Raw genomic sequence first — 23,647 nt, 5'->3', positions numbered from 1 at the left:
CTGTGAATAATGGTGTTAAACATGAGTATACAAATACCTCTTCAAAGCCCTGCTTTCAATTCTTTTGTGTGTATATATAGAAGTGGGATTGCTGGGTCATAAGGTGATTCTGTTTCGCTTTTTGAGGGACCACCATACTGTCTTCCAGAGCAGCTGCACCCCTTTATATTCTCACTAACAGTGTAAAAGTTTCCAATTTCTCCACATCCTCACAAACACTTATCATTTTCTTTCTTTCTTTCTTTTTTAATAGTAGCCATTCTAATGGGTGTGAGGTGATGTCTCATTGTGATTTTAATTAACATTTCCTTAAAGATTAGTGATGTTGAGTGTCTTCATGTGCTTATTGGCCATCTACATGTCTTCTTTTGGAGAAATGTCTATTCAAGTAGTTTGTCCATTATTGAACTGGGTTGCTTGGTGTTTTTATTGTTGAGTTTTAGGAGTTCTCTATCTATTCTGTATATTAATCTCTTATCAGATATGTAGTTTGTGCAGATATTTTCTCCGATTCTGTGGGTTGCCTTTTCACTCTGTTGATAATGCCTTTTTTAAAAAAATTATTTAATATTTATTTAGGGACTTCCCTGGTGGTCCAGTGGGTAAGGCTCTGTGCTCCCAGTGCAGGGGGCCTGGGTTCTGTCCTTGGTCAGGGAACTAGATCCTTCATGCATGACGCAACTAAGAGTCTGCTTGCTGCAACTAAAAAGATCCCACATGCCGCAACTGAAGATCCCTCATGCCACAATGGAGATCCCTTGTGCCACAAGTAAGACCTGGCACAGCCAAAGTAAATAAATAAATAAATAAATAAATTTTTAAAATGGTTAAGATAGTAGATTTTTAAAAATTATTTATTTTTTTATTTGGCTGTGCTGGGTCTTAGATGCGGCATGCAGGATCGTTGTTGCCACGTGCAGGATCTTCGTTACAGCATGAGAGATCTTTAGTTAAGGCATGCGGGACCTAGTTCCCTGATCAGGGGTCGAACGTGGGGCCCCGGCATTGGGAGCGCGGAGTCTTAACCACTGGACCACCAGGGAAGTTGCAATAATGTCTTGATGCACAAAAGGTTTTAATTTTCATGAAGTCCAGTTTTCTTTTGTTGCCTGTGCTTTTTTTTTTTAATAAAAATGTTTTCATTATTATTTTTTTTATTTTTTATTTATATTTTGGCCTCACCATGCGGCATGTGGGATCTTAGTTCCCCGACTAGGGATCGAACCCGCACCCCCGGCATTGGAAGCGTGGAATCTTAACCACTGGACCGCCAGGGAAGTCCCTGTTGCCTGTGGTTTTGGTGTCATATATGGTCAATTGATTTTTTTTTTTTAAAGGAAAAGTGCACCAAAACAATTCAATAGAGAAAGAATAAATAAACGGTGCTAAGACGCTTAGACATCTACTTGCAAACGAATGAAGTTGGATCCCTACCTCACACTACATATAAAATTAACTCAAAGTGGATCAGAGACCTAAGTGTAAGAGCTAAAAATATAAAATTCTTAGAAGAATATATACAAGTACATCTTCATGATTTGGCAATGGATTCTTAGAAATGACACCAAAAGTACAAGCAGCAAAAGAAAAAAATAGGTAAATTGGCCAAAGGACATCAAAGGACATAATGAAGAAAGTTAAAAGACAATCCACAAAATGGGAGAAAATATTTGTAAATTATAAATCTGATAAGGGTCTAGTATCCAGAATGTATTAAGAATTCCTACATCCAAATAACAGAATGACAGAAACGTTGCTCAGCGTCGTTAATCATCAGGGACATGCACATCAAACCACAGTGAAATACTACTTCACACCGACCAGAATGGCTGTAATCATAAAGACAGAGAACAAGTGTTGGTGAGGATATGGAGAAACTGGAACCCTCATATGCTGCTATGTTGAGAAGCTAGTGTGTTAAATTAAGAATATGCAAATTATGGCCAGCTGAAAGAGGAGGCACAAGCCACCCACGTGGGGTCAGCATCCACGCTCCCACTTTGGGGAAAGACACACCCTGGGATCACATAAAGTAAGTAAAGTCACAAGACTTGTTGCTTACAGAAATGGGGGCTGGGGGGAAGAGCAGTCCTCTGTCACAGGTTGCCGGCAAGCAGGAGATAGAGAGCAGGGCAGTAAGCACTTAGTACTTACAAGGTGGTTTCAGGCCCAATTCTAAGTGGTTATTTTAAAAGGTTATTTTTACTGGGAAAAGCAAAGTGGGGACGTGGGTTGGGAATCCTCAGCTTGAGTCCTTATCTAAATGCCCAGAGTCTGAGCGTGAGCAGGGCTGTCATACTGTAAAATGCCGAGGCGGCAGCTCATCATCACATCTGGTAGGAAAGTAGAATGGTAGAGCCACTTTGGAAAATAGTCTGGCAGCTACTCAAAAAGTTAAGCATAGAATTACCGTGTAACCCAGCAATTCCACTCCAAGGTTTATATTGAGAAAAATGAAAACATACTTCTAGTGGGGGGGGGAGGGGTAAATCAGGAGTTTGGGATGAACATACACACACTACTGTACATAAGATAGATAACCAACAACGACCTACTGTATAGCACAGGGAACTACTCAATATTCTGTGATAACCTATATGAGGAAAGAATCTAAAAAAGAATGAATATATGTATAACTGAGTCAGTTTGCTGTACAACTGAAACTAACACAACATTGTAAATCAACTGTACACGAATAAATTAAAATTAAAAAAAGAAAACATACATCTATACAAAAAATTGTACATGAATGTTCATAGCAGCATTATTCATAATAGCCAAAAGGTGAATACAACCAGGTGTCTTTCAGTGTGGCGTGGCCATACAGCGGACTACTACACAGTGATAAAAGTACTGACACAGGCTACAACATGGGTAAACCCGGAAAATAGTATTCTAATTGTAAGGAGCCAGATACAAAAGGCCACATATTGTATGTCTCCATTTACAAGAAATGTCCAGAACAGGCAAATTTATACAGACAAAAAGTAGAAAAGGGAGGGAGGGAGAAATAGGGAGTGACTGCTGCTGAGTAGGGGGTTTCTCTCTGGGGGGGATGAAGTTCTAAAGCTGGAGGGTGGTGATAGTTGTACAGCTTTGTGAATATGCTAAAAACCATCGACTTGTTCGCTTTTGTGGTCTGTGGGTTATAACTCAATAAGAAAAAGTCAGGTTGTTAAGAGAGCTCTGTTGTGCTCAGTTTCCGTCTTTGTTTCCGAAGCCCACTTTAGGGAGGTTTTTTTTTTTTCCTTTTTTATTATTTGCTTACTTATTTGGTTGCGCTGGGTCTTAATTGCGGCTGGCAGGCTCCTTAGTTGTGGCATGCGAACTCTTAGTTGTGGCATGCAAACTCTTAGTTGCAGCATGCATGTGGGATCTAGTTCCCCAACCAGGGATCTCACCCGGGCCCCCTGCATTGGGAGCGCGGACTCTTCACCACTGCGCCACCAGGGAAGTCCCAGGAAGGTTTTAGACTTTGTGTCAATTAGCTACTTCTGTGCCTCTTCTGAATGCTCTCAAAATCAAGGCAAAATTTGCCTTCCTAGGCTGAGGTGTGCCTACAGCGTTCCAGGTAAAAATGTAAAGGAGCAAAACATCTTGGCCACATGCACCCTGGGCCTGTCTTCCTTGAGTGTCTGGTCTCTGAGCTAAGAGACGTGTCAGGAGTAAGAGGTTCCAGTGTCAGGTTTGGAAAATGTGGCAGTTAAGCACGTTTCTTAATGTTGAGGTGGTAACGTGTTATTAGGTACATCCTATCTCCCCCACACACCCAAAATGTTTTGGTGGAACACACTCTTTGAAATTGCTGTAGGAGTCAGTATTTTGAAATTTCAAATTTGAAATTTGGAAGTCAGTATTTTGAAATCTTAATCAGATTGTTATATGTGTTAATACCATTTGATTTAATAGATACTAAATCATTTCTTTATGACTAATGTTTTTAATTTTCTCACAACTTAGCTTCCACCCTTTGCAGTTTGTCAGGTCCTCAAAGTGTGGTCTGGAGACCCCCGGGGTCCCTGAGACCTTTTCAAGGGGTCCTCTGAGTCAGAACTATTTATTCTTATTCGTATGAGTCTATGTACAGTAGGCTTTCCAGAGGCTCTATTGTGTGTGATATCTTCACAGATTGAATGCCATTAAAAAGATTTATAAAAATGTAAAACACTGCCACCCTTTTCATTATTTTTTGGTTGTTTTTAAAAATGTAGTTATTTTCCATTAAACAGTGTTGTTTCTGTTAATATGTAATGGGTTTGTTGTTTTAAGATGAATTCATATATACTTCAAAAAATTTCTCCATTTTAATTTCTAATTTGATAAATATTGATAGATATAATATCAATAAACAGTAACTCTTTAGGTCTTCCTGAAATCAAAAAGTTTAGAAACCACTGATCAAGGTAATTAATGAGGGAATTCCCTGGCGGACCAGTTAGAACTCTGTGCTTTCATTGTGGAGGGTGAGGGTTCAATCCCTGTTCGGGGAACTAAGATCCCACAAGCCATGTGGCGTGGCCAAAAAAAAAAAAAAAAAAGTGATTAATAAGCAATTTGTCAAGTTTAATACACTAAAGACAGATTAATGGAACAATTATCCATCTGTCCTAATTGAGAGCCTTAAGATCTGCATTCTTTTATTTAATTTGTTTGTTTATTTATTTATTTTTGGCTGCGGTGGGTCTTCGTTGCTGCGCGGACTTTCTCTCGTTGTGCTGAGCAGGGGCTACTCTTCGTTGCGGTGCGTGGGCTACTCATTGCAGTGGCTTCTCTTGTTGCGGAACATGGGCTCTAGGCGCACAGGCTTCAGTAGTTGTGACACGCAGGCTCAGTAGTTGTGGCTTGCAGGCTCTAGAGTGCAGGCTCAGTAGTTGTGGTGTACGGGCTTAGTTGCTCCGCAGCATGTGGGATCTTCCCAGACCAGAGCTCGAACCTGTGTCCCCTGCTTTGGCAGACGGATTCTTAATCACTGCACCACCAGGAAAGCCCCAAGATCTGCATTCTTGAATGGTTTTAAATCAGGTGCTTTCTCTCTGATGTTTAACCTACCATATCTGTTTCACAAGATTGTTTGAATGCAGTTGGAATAGATAGGAAAAGTGCTTTTAGGTTTTGGCTTTAAAAGATGTCACGTAGGGCTTCCCTGTGGCGCAGTGGTTGACAGTCCGCCTGCCGATGCAGGGGACACCGGTTCGTGCCCTGGTCCGGGAAGATCCCACATGCCGCGGAGCAGCTAGGCCCGTGAGCCATGGCCGCTGAGCCTGCGCGTCCGGAGCCTGTGCCCCTCAACGGGAGAGGCCACAACAGTGAGAGGCCCTTGTACCGCAAAAAAAAAAAAAAAGATGTCATATAAATATCATTAGACCATGGGAAAGTAGAGAGTTACTAAAAGCATTGGCTTCTTTTTAGGATACACGTTATAATCTGTCCACTGTAAGTAGGTTAATAACACGGCAGTCAGTATCTCTGGCTAATAAACCATGTCTCATTTTGACTGTTAATTCTTAAGTCATTCAGCAGCTTTTGAAATACCTGGAAGCTTTCATTTTCATGCACTGATTAAACACCAGATTTTTAAAAAATTGAAGTATACTTGGTTTATAATATTGTGTTATAGGTTTCAGGTGTACAGCAAAGTGATTCAGTTTTATTTTTTTTCAATTATTTTCCATTATAGGTTATTACAAGATATTGAATATAATCCCTGTGCTACACAGTAAATCTTTGTTGTTTATTTTATATATGGTAGCGTGCATCTGTTAATCCCATACTCCTAATTTATCCCTCCCCACTTTCCCCTTTGGTAACCATAAGTTTGTTTTCTATATCTGTGAGTCTGTTCTTGTTTTATAAATATGTTCATTTGTACTATTTTTTAGATTCCATGTATAAGTGATATCATAAAATAGTTGTCTTTCTCTGTCTGGCTTACTTAGTATGATAATCTCTGGGCCCATCCATGTTGCTGCAAATGGCATTATTTCATTCTTTTTCATGGCTGAGTAATATTCCATAGTAGATTATATACCACATCTTCTTCATCTGTTGATGGACATTTAGGTTGCTTCCATGTCTTGACTATTGTGACTGGTGCTGAAATGAACATTGGAATGCATATGTCTTTTCCAATTAGAGTTTTTTTCAGATATATGCCCAGGAGTGGGATTGCTGGATCAAATGGTGACTCTATTTTTAGTTTTTTGAGGAACCTCCATATTGTTTTCCACAGTGGCTGCACCAATTTACATTCCCACCAGCAGTGTAGGAGGGTCCCCTTTCTCCACATCCTAATACCAGATTTTAATGTTGGATTTGCAAGTCTAAAAGAAGGCAGACTCTAACCTTTGATTGATATAAGCTTATAAGATTTAAATATCTTTCCATCTATCGCTGAGGGAAAATATTAAGTAATATTAAAATGTTACCTTTTTTTATTCACAGTTGGGGCTAGACTTGGAAGAACTGGAGGAAATAGAAGAGGATGCTGGCCTGGGGAACGGAGGCTTGGGGAGGCTGGCAGGTAACCCCGGGCTCCTGTCCAGGACAGACCTTTCCTGACATAGTGCCTTGGTCAGAGAGCAGCACGTGGCAAGGCCAAGATCAGCCATGCTCCCAGCACTGGTCTGTGGGGATAGATTGGTCCCTCAGAGTGGATGGGACAGTGTGTCCTCTGGGTCAAAATCTTTGCCACCAGTAGGGGAAAAAATGCAAATTATATATTCTCTTTCACACAAAGGGCGCTTCCTAATTATGGTGACCAGGCTTGCCAGTATTGGGGAACTGGTGCCAGGAGGGGTTTGCAAGATACGAACCACCTCCACAGCCAGTAACTGGGAGAAAGACAGAGGGCTAGAAACACACACGCACAATTTATGAATGTAGCCCAGCTTAAAGCAACTGTTCCTGCTTTACTACAGTAAACAGATTGCTGTAAAATAGCAGAGCTGTTTCTCTTGGAGCTACTGCTCCTTTGGGCCACCCTATTTGAGAATATACCCAGTTTGAAGTTTGTGGGGTTTTTTTCTGTTTTAATTATTTTCGCCAGCCTTTATGGGGGGGAAGGAGCTGGATTAAGAGCTTGGAAGTGGAAACAGCAGTCACAGTGAGACTTGATGTCACTGTGTCCTTCGAGGCTTTTGGGCACAGTGCTTCTGGAGCAGAGATGATCAAGTTCTGTGCTGCCCTTGTGTGTACGGGGCCCTAAAGTGATACATTCTGCATTACTGCCCCTTTTGAGAGCTGTCATTTTGTAAAGGGAGCAAATGCCCTAAAATTTATCTGGGTGAGTTGTGTGTATGTGTTTATGTTTTCAGAATTTAAGTTAAATTCTTCAAAAATTATAAGCGCAGCATATGTTTCTGTCCAACACAGCAGCGCCCGGCTCTAGGTTAACCCTCGGCCAGGCGTGCCCCGCCTCCAGGGGAAAGGCCGCATGTGCCCCACTGGCAGGTGTGGGCTCTGTGTGGCCTGCGAAGGTGAGGTCACACGCACCACGCTAAGCCGTCGCTTCCCGCCGCAGACGGCGTTACAGCGTCCAGGCCGGCAGGCAGAGGCAGCCCCGCGGGCTTCGGTCACCTTCGCCCTGGCGGCTTCCCGTTGAGCGTGGTCACCCCCCCACTTAGTCCTGCTCAGTCAGTAAAAACTGAACCTGTCCCCGAAGCTCGAGGGAAGCTCCAGGCCGCCCACCGTGAGGCCGGCGTGTCAGCTCGTGGGCCGTTCCCGCCCCCGCGGGTCCTCAGGCCGCATCAGGCTGCTTCGCGTCCACTCCAGACACCTTTCCTGCCACTGGGCGGCGCCACCGGCCTTCCCCCTGGACTCGTCTGGGCCCCTCTGGTTCCACGGCTCCCCTCGCCCTGCAGACCTGGGCCGCCCCCAGCCTGCGGTAGCTCGTGTGCGGCGTCCCTCCTGCGAGAACGATTTCCTCAGAGCGAGAGCCCAGGTCTTAGTTTGTGGGTCTTCTTGTTGTTCCTCCTCAGCAGAGGGTCTGACGCCCCCAGGTCTGTGCCTGTTTGGTAAATTGGCATGTGTCTTATTAGCTGGTGTTTCGTTGTTAAAATTTTGTGCTCTTTTAAATCCACAAGTTTAATAAGGCTGCCTTCTGAGTCTTTATTCAAATCACGGTGGTTTGCTTTCAAGACATTTTGGTCGGAGCGAGGGCTCCATTTGGCGGCACCTTCCGGGGGCCCTGGTGGCACTTTGGCACCTGGGTGTTTGGTGCTGTGGGTGCTGAAATGTACATTTGCAGGCCCCACTTCTGTGCCTTCTTTACCCGTGTGTGGGGAGATGTTTTGTGATGTTGCTTGGATTTCAAGTAGAACGTGCGAGGGTGGGGAGGCCTGCAGCCTGAGTGAGGGTCCCTAAGAGAACGTTGGCAGGAGGGGACAGTGTGTTGGGATGAGCTGAGTTTGGCAGTGTCCTCTGGGGGGTTCGTCCCTCTTCCCACACCCCCAAGTAGCCCCCGTGTTGGTGTTGTCCTGGCCCCGGGCTCTCAGGCCGAAGGGTATCAGAGTGGGGTTCCATTTTCCTTTTCATGAGACCTGAAGGTGACCGGTCACCACTGGGCCACTGCCTGACGCCCGGGGGGCCGGCCCTCTGGCGCCTACTTGACTTGGCGTCTGGGCCTTGGCTCCAGAGGCCTTGGGTCTACTGATTGCCTGTGATCCCAAGAAGTTCTTTGTGTTTGGACTTGCAGCCTGCTTCCTTGACTCGATGGCCACCTTGGGCCTGGCGGCGTATGGCTATGGAATCCGCTATGAGTTTGGGATTTTTAACCAGAAGATTGTCAATGGCTGGCAGGTGGGTGCGATCTCCTTCCTTTGCTCACTTGCGGCTCTCATGCACATGAGAAAATAGCCAGGCACTGTCAGTTCTATTTTTGGACTTTCTGCTCCTCCTGGAGAGGCTGCGTGCCGGTCCTTGGCGGAGCAGAGGGGGGCAGGTGGGCAGTGCTGGGAGTTCTGGGCACTCCGTGCTTTCCACATTGTCCCCACGGCCGGCAGTGCCCACCGCCCACACGTGCTCATTGCACACGGCTTCTGTGTGGCGACAGGACGTCTGGTGGGCTGGGGCCAGAGCCCAGCTGGGCCTCACAGGAGACACTGTGGGTTGAGGACGCCACCGGCTGGTGTTGTTCTCTGTCGTCTCTCACAGAGCGAAGGCACCCCCCAGCCCAACCCCACTGCAGAGGAGGATTGGCCTGGAGTCGTTAGGAGAGCAGCCATTGCAGGCTTTGTTCCCACCTGCCCTCGCTCTCTGACACCAGCGAGGTGGTGGCGTCCTGTGGGGTTAGGGGCTGGACTCTGCAAAGCAATGTGGTTCTTAGGAAGAATGAGCCTCAGTTCTAAAGCATCAGGCAGAGAAGTAACACGGCCAAGACCCTGCTGGTAAACGGGGGGACTCAAAACGCAGTCCCACCTTCCTTCTCTTAGGTGAGGTGGGCGTTTCCCCTCACTTTGGCATTTGAGAAAGGAAGGCAGCACTCTTCCACTTGGGTGGAGAATAGTTTAAATAATTTGGGGTCTAAAAGTCACAGATAAAGCAGGGCTGGAGTTGGGATCAGAAAGCTGGTAACAGGAAAGTTGTACAGTCTGAACGAAGAAGCTAAGGATCAGGGTAATGGAAATGTCCTCTGTCTTGATGGGGTTTGGGTCACACAGGTGTGTGCAATTGTCAGAACTCACCAATGTTGTCCTTAAGATTTATGCATTTCACTGTGTGTCTGTTAACCTAAAAAATAAACACTGTGATGGACTGTCCTTAATGACATGCCTGCTGAAGTGTTCAGGGGAGAAGTGGATAGATGTCTGGGATGAACTGCTCACTTTGAAATGCATCAGAAAAGTAATGGATGGATGGAAGGAGACGTTATCAAGTATAGCAAGATGGTAGCAGTGACAGAGCCTGGGTGGAGGGTGTGCAGTTCACTGTCAATTCCTTGGCATTTCTATGTGTTTGAAAATGCTCATAATAAAACGTTAGCCAAGAAAAGTATGGCCAAAAGTAAAAGGAAACAAAACAGATTTGTAGCCACTGGTTAATTTATAGAAATACTCCCTCTGACCTTGAAAGGAGAAATGCACTTTTCCTCCCGCCACCTTCTGGGTGATTTTAGTCACAGTTTTTTTTTTTGTTTTTTTTTTTGCGGTACGCGGGCCTCTCACTGTTGTGGCCTCTCCCGTTGTGGAGCACAGGCTCCGGACGCGCAGGCTCAGCGGCCATGGCTCACGGGCCCAGCCGCTCCGCGGCATGTGGGATCCTCCCGGACCGGGGCACGAACCCGTGTCCCCTGCATTGGCAGGCGGACTCTCAACCACTGCGCCACCAGGGAAGCCCTTTTTTTTCTTTTTCTTAATTTTTTTTCCTTTTTGGCCACACCGCGCTGCATATGGGATCTTAGTTCCCCAATCAGGGATCAAACCTGCACCCCCTGCATTGGAAGTGCGGAGTCTTAACCACTGGACCGCCGGGAATTCCCTAGTCACGGTTATTTATGTGTGTGTCTCTGTCAGATGTGAGCCAGCCTTTGTACATGTGTGGTCTGTGGCCCATTCTAGCTCTTTTGTGGTCGAGGCGATGTGTGTGTTTGTAAGACAGAGACTCTGAGGCTCCTCCCTGCCTGGTGGGTGTTACAGTTTTGGTGGTGGTCTCTGTCTCTGTCCGTTTGACCACAGACACTTCTTCCTCCTGGTTCCCTGTTCCTGTGCCTCTTGCCGTCATGCATAACAGTTTAAAGACAGTCCTAGGCTGATAGGCCGGCGGTAAACCTGCCAACTCCCACGCTTCTGTCAAGGGAGCTGCTCAGTCAGAATGCTTTTAGTGGAGTTTAGCTATAGCACAAGTAAATGTGGGCAGTGGTCACAAAGCATCATTGGTGGCCAACGGGGGCCACAGACCAGCCTTCCTATCAGAGAAGGGGCTCCAGAAGGGAGACCCCCTTGCCTCATGTACTTGGGAAGATGCTGCTTCTGCAGACAGCTCATTGAACTGCTCTGTGGAGACAGCCAGGCTCTGATGTTGGAATCTCACTAACGTACAGGAGGTCAAAGGCAGGACCAGTCCTGTGATGAGTATCTGCCTGCACCAGGCAGAACAGTCTTGCTGGGAGTTCTGTGGAGACGGGCACAGTGAAGCAGTAACCTCAGCCACGTCACCGTCCTAAAAGCATGACCCAGATGCTCTTTCTGGGGACTTGACTTCCTTCTGTCTGTGACTTGGCCGTCCTGGACGTGTGGTGTAGACAGGGCCATCCTTCCGTCTGTGACTTGGCCGTCCTGGACGTGTGGTGTAGACAGGGCCATCCTTCCATCTGTGACTTGGCCGTCCTGGACGTGTGGTGTAGACAGGGCCATCCTTCTGTCTGTGACTTGGCCGTCCTGGTCAGGTCACGTCACGTGGATGGAGTCATGCGGTGTGTGGACTCTGCGTAACGTCTCGAGGTTCGTTGATGTGCCCCAGGACTTCTTCCTTTTACTGCTGAATTCAAGCAGTTCTTAACATCTTTTTACTTTGATTTATTCTGCTAATTTTATATGAGTTTTTTCTTTAACAGTCCAAAGTGTTCATTTTTAAACAGAGCCTTGACCAGAATTGGAAACCTTTGCGCTGTAAATAGGCCACAGTTTTGTTTCCGTGCCGGGCAGCATCGTCTGGATGGCGTGGTCAGTGCGGGCGGAGGGCAGGGTCCGCCAGTGCCCGGGACCGTCTCCCCCGCCCTCACCTGCCGCCCTTCCAGGTGGAGGAGGCGGACGACTGGCTGCGCTACGGGAACCCCTGGGAGAAGGCGCGGCCGGAGTACATGCTGCCTGTGCACTTCTACGGGCGAGTGGAGCACAGCCCCGAGGGCGTGTGCTGGCTGGACACACAGGTACCACGGGCGCTTCTTGGTGGGTGGGGGGCTGAGCACGGGGACCCTCGACTCGCCTTGTCGCGTCGACTTCCCTTGGGGCTTCCCTGTGGGACCCACCTCCCCACGCTCGGTTGGGACTGTCCAGACACCAACTGTGAAGCTACACTCTGTAGTTTAATGGGAGCCACGTCGGCTGAGACTGGCGGTGTCTCGTGGTGAGCGGGTCAGCGCTGGGAGGGGCAGGGCACTGACCACCGCCGCCCGACCCCAGTAGAGGGGGTGGGACCAGCCGCGCGTCCCTGTGGGGCAGGCGCTCACCCCTCGCTCCCCGTCCCGCGTGTGGCCCCGGCTCTCAGTGCAGCTCACGGGTTATTCTGAGCGGTCGGAGCTCTGGGCATGCGGGGCGGCTGGGTGGATGCCCTGCAATGGAGCACGGCACCCCCGGCCCCCAGCTGGGCCCTGGGGTACCAGGGCAGGAGCACCGAATGCTTGGCGGAACGCGGTGCCGTACCGGCGGGTGCACACGCGGAGTCCAGCCCAGGCTCAGAGACCGCGGAGGCGGAGGAGAGCTTCTGGGGGTGGGGATGGGTGGTGGTTACGATACATAAGAAAGACGCCACGGCAGCAATGTGGGCAGTAGGTCATAAACAGGGCAAGCCCCTGAGTCACAGGGGTCAAGTGAGTCATCCAGACTCAAGTCTTAACTGGGGCTCATGGAGCCAGGGCTGGCTGGCAGCCTAAGATGCCAGAATAAGTTGTATTTAATTTGGAAAAGCAGAGAAGGGGGTCTGGTTTTCTAGGTGCGTGTGCTTGTAGAAGATGAACGAAAGGAGGCCTGGAGACCACTCGGCACCCCAGGCGCCATGCAGTGAGGGCCTTCCCCTGGGGGACTGGCCGTGGAGAGGGAAGGAGCAGGTTGCGGATGCTTTGCAGGGCTTGTCAAGGCCGGGCAGGGTTGGGGAGCAGGGCTGCGGGGGGACGGGAAGGGAAGGGTGATGCTGGGGCTTTAACCCGGGGGCCCCGCCCCGTAGTCCTTTGTGGCCATTGGAGCTGCCTTCACCTCCTGAAGCCGCACACGAAGCACCCCCGAAAGCAGGCCTGAGTGTGAGAAGCCCGTGGGAGGATCTGCGGGTGGAAGTGACCCGAGGCATGTGCACCTCTTCCTGTGCTCGGCGAGAGCAGAGCTGGTGCTTCTGGACAGACGTGGATTGGGACGGGGTTGGGGGCAGGCCCAGTGTTCTCTGTCGGGAGGGAGTGTGCAGGCTGCCTTGGTTTTGCTGAAGTTCGAGGTCAAGGCAACAGGAGGAGCCTCACCGCAGACTTGGGAGATGGTCTGAAATAGCAGCTGTCTGTGGGGAGAGGTTAGGTGAGTCCCGACATCGCCCACGCCAAGTTGAGTGAGAAGAGGGCAGGCGTGGAGGGGGAGGCCAAGGACACGGGAGGAGGGGCTCCCGAGGAGCCAGGTGACAGTCGACGCCAGTGTCGAAGGTAAAGCTCGAGAGGGCCTGGCGTGTGGTCAGGGCCCGCCGGAGGCGGCCTCGGGTGCTCCCGGCTCAGGACGCGTGCGAGCCGGGGCTGCAGGTGCGAGGGACACGGGGCAGGCTGGGTGTGTTTGAGGAGGAAGGAACGAAGCCGGAGGAGGGCAGGCCGGTGGGCCGCTTCCTGCGAGGCCGAGCTGCCCCAGCCCGTGGGGGGAGGTGGCCCAGGCCTGGGGACCGTGTCTTCCCTCGGCAGGTGGTGCTGGCCATGCCGTACGACACCCCGGTGCCGGGCTACAAGAACGACACTGTCAACACCATGAGACTGTGGTCCGCCAAGGCGCCCAACGACTTCAAGCTCCATGACTGTGCGTCCTCTCCTGTCCCCATCCGGTGGCTGATCCCAGACTGACCCCGTCTGCACCCACAGCCCACAAGGCTCCCCACTGCGGGAGGGCTGAGGGCGGGTTTCCTGTGAGCCCTGGACTTCCCAGGGACCCCGCGCCCTCCGGAAAGAGCCAGGGGTCTGGGGCGGGGTGTGGGCCGGTTGGCGTAGCAGCTGTGGGACGCCTTCTGCTCGGGAACGCTGTCCTCAGACCGATCAGGGCACACGGGAGCCTCGGCAGGCATGCGGGTCCTGACTCCGCTCTCTGCCCTCAGTCAACGTGGGCGGCTACATCGAGGCGGTCCTGGACCGGAACCTGGCCGAGAACATCTCCAGAGTCCTGTATCCCAACGACAACGTGAGTAGCTGCTGCGGGTGGTCCTCGTCCGCGCCATTCCTCCAGTGTAGGAAGCACCCCTGCAGGGCTGGGCTCCAGAAGGGCCCCTGTGCTGCCCTCAGGTTTGTCAGGTGAGGCCACTAGAGTGACGTCCTCAGAGTGAGGGCGGACACGGCACCCCTGACGGGGTCCAGGAGCACCTGTGTGCTGTGAGCCCCTCCTTGGCCCTCTGCCCAGGGGAGCTCTTAGGAGGTTCCTGGCCTCACACCTACGCTCCCCATAAACACACGGCCGCCGAGTGCAGGGCCGCGGAGACCTCAGACCTCACGTCCAGCCGTTTCTGCTCTTCAGCACCTGGTGCCAGCTCCCCAAGAGCTGGTTGTCGCGTTGTCGCGTGGGGCCCGCAGTCCCTATTCTGCAGGGACGCCTTGAGATGCCACGTGGTCATGGTGTGGAACGCTCGTAGCAGGTGTCCCCACGTGTGAGGCAGGGGCCTCAGCCACATGATCCACTGCCACCAAACGAGCCCTTAGGACTTGCCCATCTTTGTGGGTTGTGTGTTTTTCTTATTTTATCAGGGAAATACATGCACGTAGCAGCAAAGGGCCCTGTGCTGAAAGGCTCATAAGAAAATGCCCTCCCCCAGCACCCCCCGGGATTCCGCACAGAAACTCATGCTTCAGGCATGAGGCCTCCTGGGACGTGAGGCACCCGGGAGGTTGCTTTCCTGGCCTCGGCCCCAGCACCGGGGATCGAGGCATCGCACCCCTGGGCCGCACCCCAGCCTGGGCCCTGTCCTGGGTTCGGGGACCCCAAGGGCCCATGCAGCGGAGGCTGAGCCGGGCGTGTCCTCAGTTCTTTGAGGGGAAGGAGCTGCGGTTGAAGCAGGAATACTTCGTGGTGGCCGCCACCCTGCAGGACATCATCCGGCGCTTCAAGTCGTCCAAGTTCGGCTGCCGCGACCCCGTAAGGACCTCCTTCGAGACGTTCCCAGACAAGGTGCGTGTGTAGAGGGCTGGGCGCCGTGCCGGCGACGGGCTGTTCCCGGGCTGGGCCGCCTCCTTCCGGCTGCAGTGGGGGTGGGGCGGGAAGCCGCCCCCCAGCCTGGGCCTCCTCGTGCCCGGGGACCAGGCCGCCTTCCTCCTCGACCAGGGCTGCCCTGGGCCTCAGGAGGCGTCGAGGCAGCAGGGGTCGCTGTGAAAGGCTCTGTCGGGCAAAGCGGCCAGTTTGCAGGCTCAGTTCAGTCATCTGAACACAACCGGCCAGTGTCCGTCAGGCAGGAGCAGCGGTGCTGCGGGGCTGGCCTGCGGGTCCTCCACCCTGACCTGCTCCCTGCTTTCCGTGCTGGGCCCGGAGCCCGTGCAGCGCCATCCGCTTCCTGCTACCAGCCCTATGACCAGGCTCCTCGGGGCAGGCGGCCGAGGACCCCAGTTCTGCACACACGGGCAAGGGACTGAGGGGGTCACCCCGTGTAAACGCAGGTGGCCATCCAGCTGAATGACACCCACCCGGCCTTGGCCATCCCTGAGCTCATGCGGATCCTGGTGGACGTGGAGAAGGTGGACTGGGACAAGGTGAGCACCGAGGGCCCGAGCGCAGTGTCCCCGAACACCTGGGCACGGGGGCGACCTCCCCGCCTCTCCCGACAGCAGGGGTGAGTACTGAGCTGGTCCTGGGACGCAGAGGGAGGCCTCTCTGGTGGCCTCGGGAGAACAGAAGGAAGTTGTCCCTGGGAAGACGGGGCTATGGGGAGAAGGACGTTCCAGGAGCAGGTCTGGGGTTCCTCCCAAGGGCAGGGCACAGTGAGTGGGCGTGGCAGTCTAAGGGCCAGAGAAGGGTGGTTTTCTGGAAGACAAGAAAAGGATTCTGACACTTCTGAGAGCTTCTCACCTATATTTTTTCATCTTAGAATTGTGGCGAGAAACCCAGAAGCGTTCAGTTTAAAGAAATGCATTGTTTACACATTTATAGGCTTGTTCTCCCTGCTTCACTTATTTTGGTCCTAGATTCTTTAGTGGGGTTTTGTTGATCTCATTTACTTAAATCAACATATAAAACCATTTTTACCCCATTTTTTAGCACCAGAGCCCTTTTCTGGTTTGGGGCTGCACTTCTGGGTGGGGCTGGGCAGACCCTGTTCACCCCTGGCCAGCGAAGGGCAGGGCCAGGCACTTTACCAGTTTCCTCTGGACTGTGGGTGTGAAATCAGTTTGGTGGAAATAAAGCAAAGCTGCCTGGAGCTCTGTCTGGTTTACAGAGGAAAGTTGCAGTGGTTCCCAGGTAGCAGGTAAGGTGCTCATTTCTGCGTGTGCTGTGGGTCAGGATGTGAGGTGCACGTGGGCGTGTCAGGACAGGGAAGGGCGCAGGGCTCCCTGTGGGTTTAGGAGGTTCTGGGCTCCGGAGAGCAGAGACGTGCGGGGCCCCTCCTGGTGGCATCTGAACACCTGCCTCTGACCCTACACGTTCCCCTCACCTTGGCGTCTGGCCACGAGCCGCTTTTTTCTGAATAAAACACGGGGGTGTTCTGGAATGTCGTAGGCCTGGGAAATCACAAGGAAGACCTGTGCATACACCAACCACACGGTGCTGCCCGAGGCCTTGGAGCGCTGGCCTGTGTCCATGTTTGAGCAGCTGCTGCCACGGCACCTGGAGATTGTCTACGCCATCAACCAGAGGCACCTGGATGTGAGCTCGCCCTTCCTGTGGTGACGCGGGCAGGGGAGAGGGCTGCCCCGCGCTGACGGGCCCTCCGCGGCCCTCCACGTCAGAGCGTCTGGCCCGGGACAGGTGCTTTACTTCTTGAAGGGAATAGCCGTTCAAGAAGAGGACTCTGGGGTCTGGGGCTGTCACTTGGCAGAGCTGTTGCCTGGTCCCCACGCTTGGACCCCTGCTGCGTCGGGGGGTCTTCTTCTCATTTCTGAGCAGGTTCAGGTGTGAGTGTCTGTCCCTGGAATGCCAGAGGCCTTTGTCCTGAGACATCACTGCAGCATTTGGGTGATTTGGAAACAAATCACCTTTGTCTTTCCTCTGTCACCCACAGAAAGGAGAGTGGTACAGGCACAGGGGCACTTAGAATTCAGGTGTGATTATCGTTCATTTTTTTAATCTTTCGGTGAAAGAGTAGCCATTCTCACTGGTAGACCGCGGTTACACCCTGCCTGGGCCAGCAGGGACAGCATCCCCACCTCTTCCTGTACATCACACGGCACCTCCTCAGCTCCCCCGAGCCCCCGGGCCGGGCCCGCCGCCCCCAGGCCGAGGCGGACCTTGGCCCGGGGCCCCGTCAGGCTGGGCTGCAGCCGCCCTGGGCCTTCCTTGGGGAACGCAGCCCCCGCCCTCCTGCTCACGGCTCTGTCCCGGCAGCACGTGGCCGCCCTGTTCCCCGGGGATGTGGGCCGCCTGCGGAGGATGTCCGTGATCGAGGAAGGGGACTGCAAGCGGATCAACATGGCCCACCTGTGTGTCATTGGGTCCCACGCGGTCAACGGCGTGGCGAGGATCCACTCGGAGATCGTGAAGCAGTCAGTGTGAGTGGGGCCTGGCCTGCCCGCGCCAGGGCGAGTGAACTGCCCAGAGCGTGGCGGTGGGAGGGTGAGGCTCTGACTCGGTGGACGATGCTGGGGGGCCGAGCCCTCCTGTCACCAGGAGCCCTTCCCGTCGTCTGCGTTCTCCGTCTATCCAGGCAGAGGCTCTCCTTCTGGAGCACGTGCCGCTGGCTGTGGGGCTCGGCGCCCCGCCTGGGTGGAGGTGAGGGTGTGACGGGCTGGGGCTCGTCCCCGAGAGGAAGGAGGAACCTTCGGTCAGGTCCCCTGCTCTGCCGCCTCTCTGCGGGCTGTGGTCTTGGAATTCCTCCTTTGCATCCTCGCCCCAGACCTGTGCAGCGCCTCGCGTGAGCGCCCGGCAGCCCTGGACGGGTCTGTCCGTGTGGAGGCTTCCGGGTCCTCGGTGCTGGCCTGAGGCTTTGTGTGATGTACTGTTTAATCCCCACTGTCCGTCCACCCTCCACTGTCACGACTATTGGGAGGAGGCCAGGCTCCAGCTGTGGAGTTGGGCTCCTTGGGGGATGGAACAGAAAGGCTGGGCTCTGGATCGCCCAGGGGCTCCCTTCAGAGGGCCCTGTGCCTCTCGCTCACCTTGTTTGAAACAGCGCTTGTGACAGTTGCCCGTCGTCTGTGTTTTTAGCTTTAAGGACTTTTACGAGCTGGAGCCAGAGAAGTTCCAGAATAAGACGAACGGCATCACGCCCCGACGGTGGCTGCTCCTGTGTAACCCGGGGCTGGCGGACACCATCGTGGAGGTGAGGCCAGCGCCTCTGAGCCCACCCGGAGCTGCGGGCAGGCAGAGCGAGCGGCAGCCGCCTGGGGCCGTGTGGGCGGCGACGGCTCCTGGACGGGTGCGGGCGGTGGAGACCCACTGTCGCCCTGGGTGTGGGGGCCTGGGCGGTCGGTCAGCAGCCCTGGTGGCCGGTGCAGGAGTTCAGAGGGGACGTCCTAGGCTTCAGGCCCAGCTGCCCCTGAAGAGGTTTGTGAGCCAGGGATGTGGTTGTTGTTGACTTGTTCCCGTGCTCACGCGCTCAGCGAGGAAGGAGACAAGTCACGCAGGGGCCAGGCCGCATGCTGGACACGGGGATGCGGCGGGGGTGCTGGGGGGCGGGCTGTGTGCCAAGGAGGCTTCTCTGGAAAGGGACGGCAGAGCCGAGGTCTGCCTGCCCAGTTACCGGGAGGCCCGGGAGCAGCGCTGCAGGGACGTGACCACCCGCAGCCTGGCTGGTGCGGCCTCGGTGCAGGGTGAGGCCACAGAGACGGCCCAGGTGTCTGGAGGCCAGGAGTTTTCCTCTCGGTCCTGAATTAGAAACAGCGCTGTGCTGCGGTGTCGGGGGCAGGGTAGGGTGCCCAGGCCGGGCGGGAGCGGCCGGAAGGCCTCCGTCCATCTGCGGTTCTGGCGGGTGCAGGCCTTGGGGGTGGGCGGAGACGGGCCCCCAGGTTTCAGGCCTGTGGGGAGCCCGGGGAGGCGCATGCACTTGAGGGCACGTTTCAGTGGTCGGGACTTGACCGGCGCCGGGTGTGCGGTGTTTCCTGGGAGGGGGTGTCGTGCGAGAGGAGCGGGCCTGGGGCTGCGGGGGAAGAAGAGGTGCAGAAACCGCGTCTCCCTTACGACTCGGCAGAGAATCGGGGAGGGTTTCCTGACGGACCTGAGCCAACTGAAGAAACTGCTGCAGCTGGTCAGTGACGAGGCACTCATCAGGGACGTGGCCCAGGTCAAGCAGGTAGGCCCGGTGAGGGGCCCACCCCCCCACTCAGCCTTGCAGAGGGGGCCCCGCTGACCCCTGAGCGCACCGCCGCCCCAGGTCCGGAGGAGAGCTCGTCTGGAGGGAAGCAGTGGGAGTCGATGCAGGTCTCGCATCTGCACTTGACATGCTGTCCGCACACCACGGCCTCCCTGTGGCCACCTCACCACCAGGCGGCCTGGCCCACTGGGCGGCCTTTGAAGACCGAGACTGACCCTCCACTGTGCCAACAGCCTGGCCTCGGGGGCCCAGAAACAGTCTTCATTTTGAGTCTCGCCCCCGCCCCGGGTCTCCTTTGCCCCTCTTCCTGGGTCTGCATGTCTACCTTCCTGTTTATCTCCACGCGCTCCTGCGGATCCACTTTCAGGATCAGGCTTCCCCCTTCTGCCCACCAGGCCCCGGTGACCACCTGTGTCCCTCTGTGTCTAACCTGGGGTGGCAGCGCGTCCTGGGCATCCCCTCCCTGCTGCGTCTCTGACACCAGCCCTGGGGGCTCGGCCCTGTGACCATCCCACCATCCTTACCTCTGTTCTCCCAGGAGAACAAGGCGAAGTTCTCTGCCTTCCTGGAGAAGGAGTACGGGGTGAAGGTCAACCCCTCGTCCATGTTCGACGTGCACGTGAAGAGGATCCATGAGTACAAGCGGCAGCTGCTCAACTGCCTGCACGTGATCACCCTGTACAACCGTGAGTGCCCCGCCCCCGCGCCCCACCCACCCTTCCACCGGGCCTTTTTCTCACGTGGCCACTGGGGAGGACGTTGCACATGCATTTTGAGTGGCGCCTTCTGGTTTTCTGTGTTCAGAACAGAGCAGCTACAAGGAGTGAGACGTGAACTCAGAGGTTGGGGAGCTTGAGGCCCAGGGCCGCACCTCCTCCAGAGTGGAGGCTTGGGGGTACTTGGAGGCTGGGTTTTACGTCTGGTGTAGCATTTCTTTCATACTTAGCTATTATCGTTACTAGACTCCTCTGAAGTTATTTGGAGAGATTATACTTAGCAGGTGAGGCATTTGAAGTGTACTCATAGAAGGTGAAATAGTATGTTATATCTATACACCTTAAACTATTTAAGTGGCATTTGATTTTGAAGCACATGTGAATCAAAGACCCACCTAAAAGTAACTACGAACATTTGCTACTTCTATAAATAAGATAATAAAGCCTCAAGGAAAAATCTGGTTCTTTTTTAAAAATTTTATTTATTTAAGTTATTTATTTTTGGCCGCGTTGGGTCTTCGTTGCTGTGCCCGGGCTTTCTCTAGTTGGCGGCGAGCAGGGGCTACTACTCTTCGTTGCGGTGCGCGGGCTTCTCATTATGGTGGCTTCTCTTGTTGCAGAGCACAGGCTCTAGGTGTACCAGCTTCAGTTAGTTGCGGCACGTGAGCTCAGTCGTTGTGGTGCACGGGCTTAGTTGCTCCGCGGCACGTGGTATCTTCCCAGACCAGGGCTTGAACTGTGTCCCCTGCATTGGCAGGTGGATTCCTAACCACTGCGCCACAAGGGAAGCCTAAAACTTGGTTCTTAAAATCTTGTAATGTAGTAAAGCAAATACTAATTTTGAAAATGAAGGAACCAAATACTTTCCAAGACGCAGAGCTCCCCTGGAGAACATCAGCTCTCCAGTTGCCAGTGAGGGAGACTCCGTCTTGAGGGATCCAGTCGCTCGTGAGACAGTGAAGTGACAGGACGGGTGCTGGTTTGGGTTGAGTGGTTCTGACCCGACCCTCAGAAAAGGCCCAGGTGTGGGCCCTCCTGTGCGTTTGGCTGAAGGGCGCGCCTCCCAGGCCAGAGATGGCAGTTCACGGAGACTTTGTTTTGTGCTCCTTGCCGTGGTTTTCTTCTGCAGTTGTGATTTTTCTGTATTTCCTTTGTCGTTTCCCCGGCGGCGTCCCCGAGTCCCCTGCCTATGGGCAGCAGGGCCAGTCGCTGGGTGGCCCGCCCTTCCTCCCGTCACCTCTTGTGGCCGGTGCCGGGGCGCCCGCGGCATTCCGATGGGCCATCAGGGCACGTGTCACCCACCCCCCGCCCGCTCGTCCACCTGCGTGTATGCAGCGCACAACGTGGTGCTGCTCTGCCGTCCTCGCCTCGATCTGACCTGGGTTTCCGTCTGCGGTGAGACGCCCAGTCCTCTCACAGGGCCGTCTGGTCGCCTTCTGCCCAGCTCCTGTGCCCCGAGCTCTTCCACGTCCACAGCAGTCTGTGGCCTTTTGCGGGAAGGGTGGTCCCGCTGAAGCGATGTTCTCAGGCTCCCGTTCGCTCCTTGAGCAGCGGCATCTGGAGGGCGGGTCCGGAGCGAGCTGCTCTCTCGGCCTGTGCTCATTCTGCTCGGCTGTATCTTGGGTGCCGGCTGTTGGGGGTCAATTTTCCTGATGCTCGGGCACTCTGAGGATGGTGGTTGATATCTTGTATCATTTCTAGGAAGTTTCCTTGAAATACATTAAAACGTGTGTTTGGCTTTCTTCTCCTGGGGCTCCAGTGAGGTGTGTGGTTGGTTTCTTCCACCACCTTCTTTTTGCCTGTCGATAGCTCTCCCTCCTGTTCTGTTCCGTGTTGTCTGCTGGTCCCGCTTCCACGCTGTGTGTGTCTACTGTGTTTTCTGTGCGTCTCCCCTCCCTCCTGGCTTCTGTGATTGGGCTGCACTCTGTGGGGCGGTTCTGCCTTGTCGCCTGTGTGTTGCCTTCTCCCGGGGTCTTGGCGTTTCAGCGCTGTGGCCTCCCGTCTGCGTTGACAGTCCTCACAGGTTGGAGACTCACAGGGAGGCTGCTTCCACTTCCCTCGTCTGTGGCAAAGCTGTGTGTTCGGGTTGGTCGCTCGTGTCTGAGGAGCTGCGTCGGGACTCTGGCTGGGACTCTGGCCGGGACCTCGTGAGCTCAAGGCAGCCGCAGGCCTCCCCAGCTTGTGACGCCTCTCTGGGGCTCCAAGTCCAGGCTGGCTCAGGAGGCGTCGTGGCCCTGTGGGCCTGTGTCCACAAGGATGTCCAGACCCCCTTTCCAAGGTCTCTCTGTAGGAGGGGTGCCGACAGGGTCTGCCCGCCCGGCCCCCCGGGGCTCTTTCCTGCCTCCCCTTCCCCCGCTCACAGCCCCCGGGAGGCTGGGGTTCCTGAGACCCTGAGTTCACAGCCCTGTCTCCCACCCATCCCATGACCCAGCAGGACTTGCTCAATGATCTGGAGTTAGCGTATTTTTCTTCTTTACTACTTTTAGTAAAAATATAGTTTGTGGGTTTGGGGCTTTTTTTTTTTTTTCCTGTTCTCTTTGTTACTCTGTCCACAATCTGGAAGCGGGAAGATTCAGAATTAAGGGCTGGTCATGTTCCTACTAGAACCTGAAGTCAGAGGTTAAAGGTCAGCCGCGACCCTTTAGTGGCTCCTGTAAATCCTGCGGCCGATTCCTGACTCTGGTGAATGCCATCTCAGGCAGCCGGTCACTTCTGTAGACACTCCCTGCCCCCACCCCCCAGCTGGAATCTGGAAACTGGTGGCCTGGTGAGGACACCTCATCCTGCTGGGGCTGGAGGTGAGCTGTCTGCTCCGGTGCAGAAAAGGTCTGGGGGGCTTCCTACCCTCTGTCCCAGTGACGGAGGGGGCTTGGGGTCTCACTGACACCCCTCGCAGGCTGACAGTGAATCATCACCATCCCAAGGTCACCCCATTTTTGAGTACCCATCACATGCAAGGGCCTTCAGTCCTGGTGACCAGACCCAGAGAAGCTCCTGTGTTGGGCTGTTCTGGACACAAAGGCACAGCTTTTCCACTGAACTTTCTGGAAGAGTCTGCTCCTGGCTGGCCTTCCAAACCAACCTGGACTAAGTGTAGAATTCTGTAAACGGGAGCTCCTGGCAGTGCAGCACCTGTGTCGGGCTGGCCTCTGAGGACGCTGCCACTGAGGCCTGTCCCAGGGCTCAGGCATGTCTGGCTCCAGGGGCTTCACGTGGCTCTCGTTTTGTTTGTCCTGCAGGAATAAAGAAGGACCCAGCCCAGACCTTTGTGCCCAGGACTGTCATGATCGGGGGCAAGGTGAGATGATGTCTTCTTTGCTCCTGCTTGGCATTGGTCGGGGATGTACAAACCACCATGCTTTTCAGCAGTGTCTCTGCATCGGGGCTGGATGCTGCGGGTGGCCGGGCGCCAACCTGCACACACAGCCCCAGAGGTCCTGGCCCCAGGTGTGCCTCTGGGCCAGGTCAGGCTCCATCAGCTCAGCCACAGGAGGGAGCTGGATGGGGCCCCTGCCTGCCCAGCCCAGGGTAGTGGTGTCCCCAGCCCCAAGGGCCAGTCTCTACTGGGCTTGCTGGCCCCTGCCTCTCATGGGGCAGCA

At 54.0% G+C, this 23,647-nt stretch overlaps 1 protein-coding gene across 1 annotated transcript in view; it reads left to right on the top strand.

Moving 5' to 3' along the window:
* Positions 1 to 23,647, top strand: part of PYGB (glycogen phosphorylase B) — a 53,888-nt gene that overhangs the window by 22,697 nt on the left and 7,544 nt on the right. The window contains exons 3-15 of the mRNA XM_082645509.1: positions 6,442 to 6,520; positions 8,693 to 8,796; positions 11,732 to 11,863; positions 13,580 to 13,691; positions 13,984 to 14,066; positions 14,901 to 15,044; positions 15,527 to 15,619; positions 16,584 to 16,730; positions 17,409 to 17,572; positions 18,228 to 18,342; positions 19,210 to 19,311; positions 19,871 to 20,018; positions 23,288 to 23,346. Coding sequence (XP_082501635.1) covers positions 6,442 to 6,520; positions 8,693 to 8,796; positions 11,732 to 11,863; positions 13,580 to 13,691; positions 13,984 to 14,066; positions 14,901 to 15,044; positions 15,527 to 15,619; positions 16,584 to 16,730; positions 17,409 to 17,572; positions 18,228 to 18,342; positions 19,210 to 19,311; positions 19,871 to 20,018; positions 23,288 to 23,346 — 1,482 coding nt within the window. The remainder of the gene's footprint in view (positions 1 to 6,441; positions 6,521 to 8,692; positions 8,797 to 11,731; positions 11,864 to 13,579; positions 13,692 to 13,983; positions 14,067 to 14,900; positions 15,045 to 15,526; positions 15,620 to 16,583; positions 16,731 to 17,408; positions 17,573 to 18,227; positions 18,343 to 19,209; positions 19,312 to 19,870; positions 20,019 to 23,287; positions 23,347 to 23,647) is intronic.

This window comes from Mesoplodon mirus (genome assembly GCF_964341445.2).
Source record: "Mesoplodon mirus genome assembly, chromosome: 15".
Classification (NCBI taxonomy): Eukaryota; Metazoa; Chordata; class Mammalia; order Artiodactyla; family Ziphiidae; genus Mesoplodon; species Mesoplodon mirus.
This window is presented reverse-complemented; position numbering and strand designations above follow the sequence as displayed.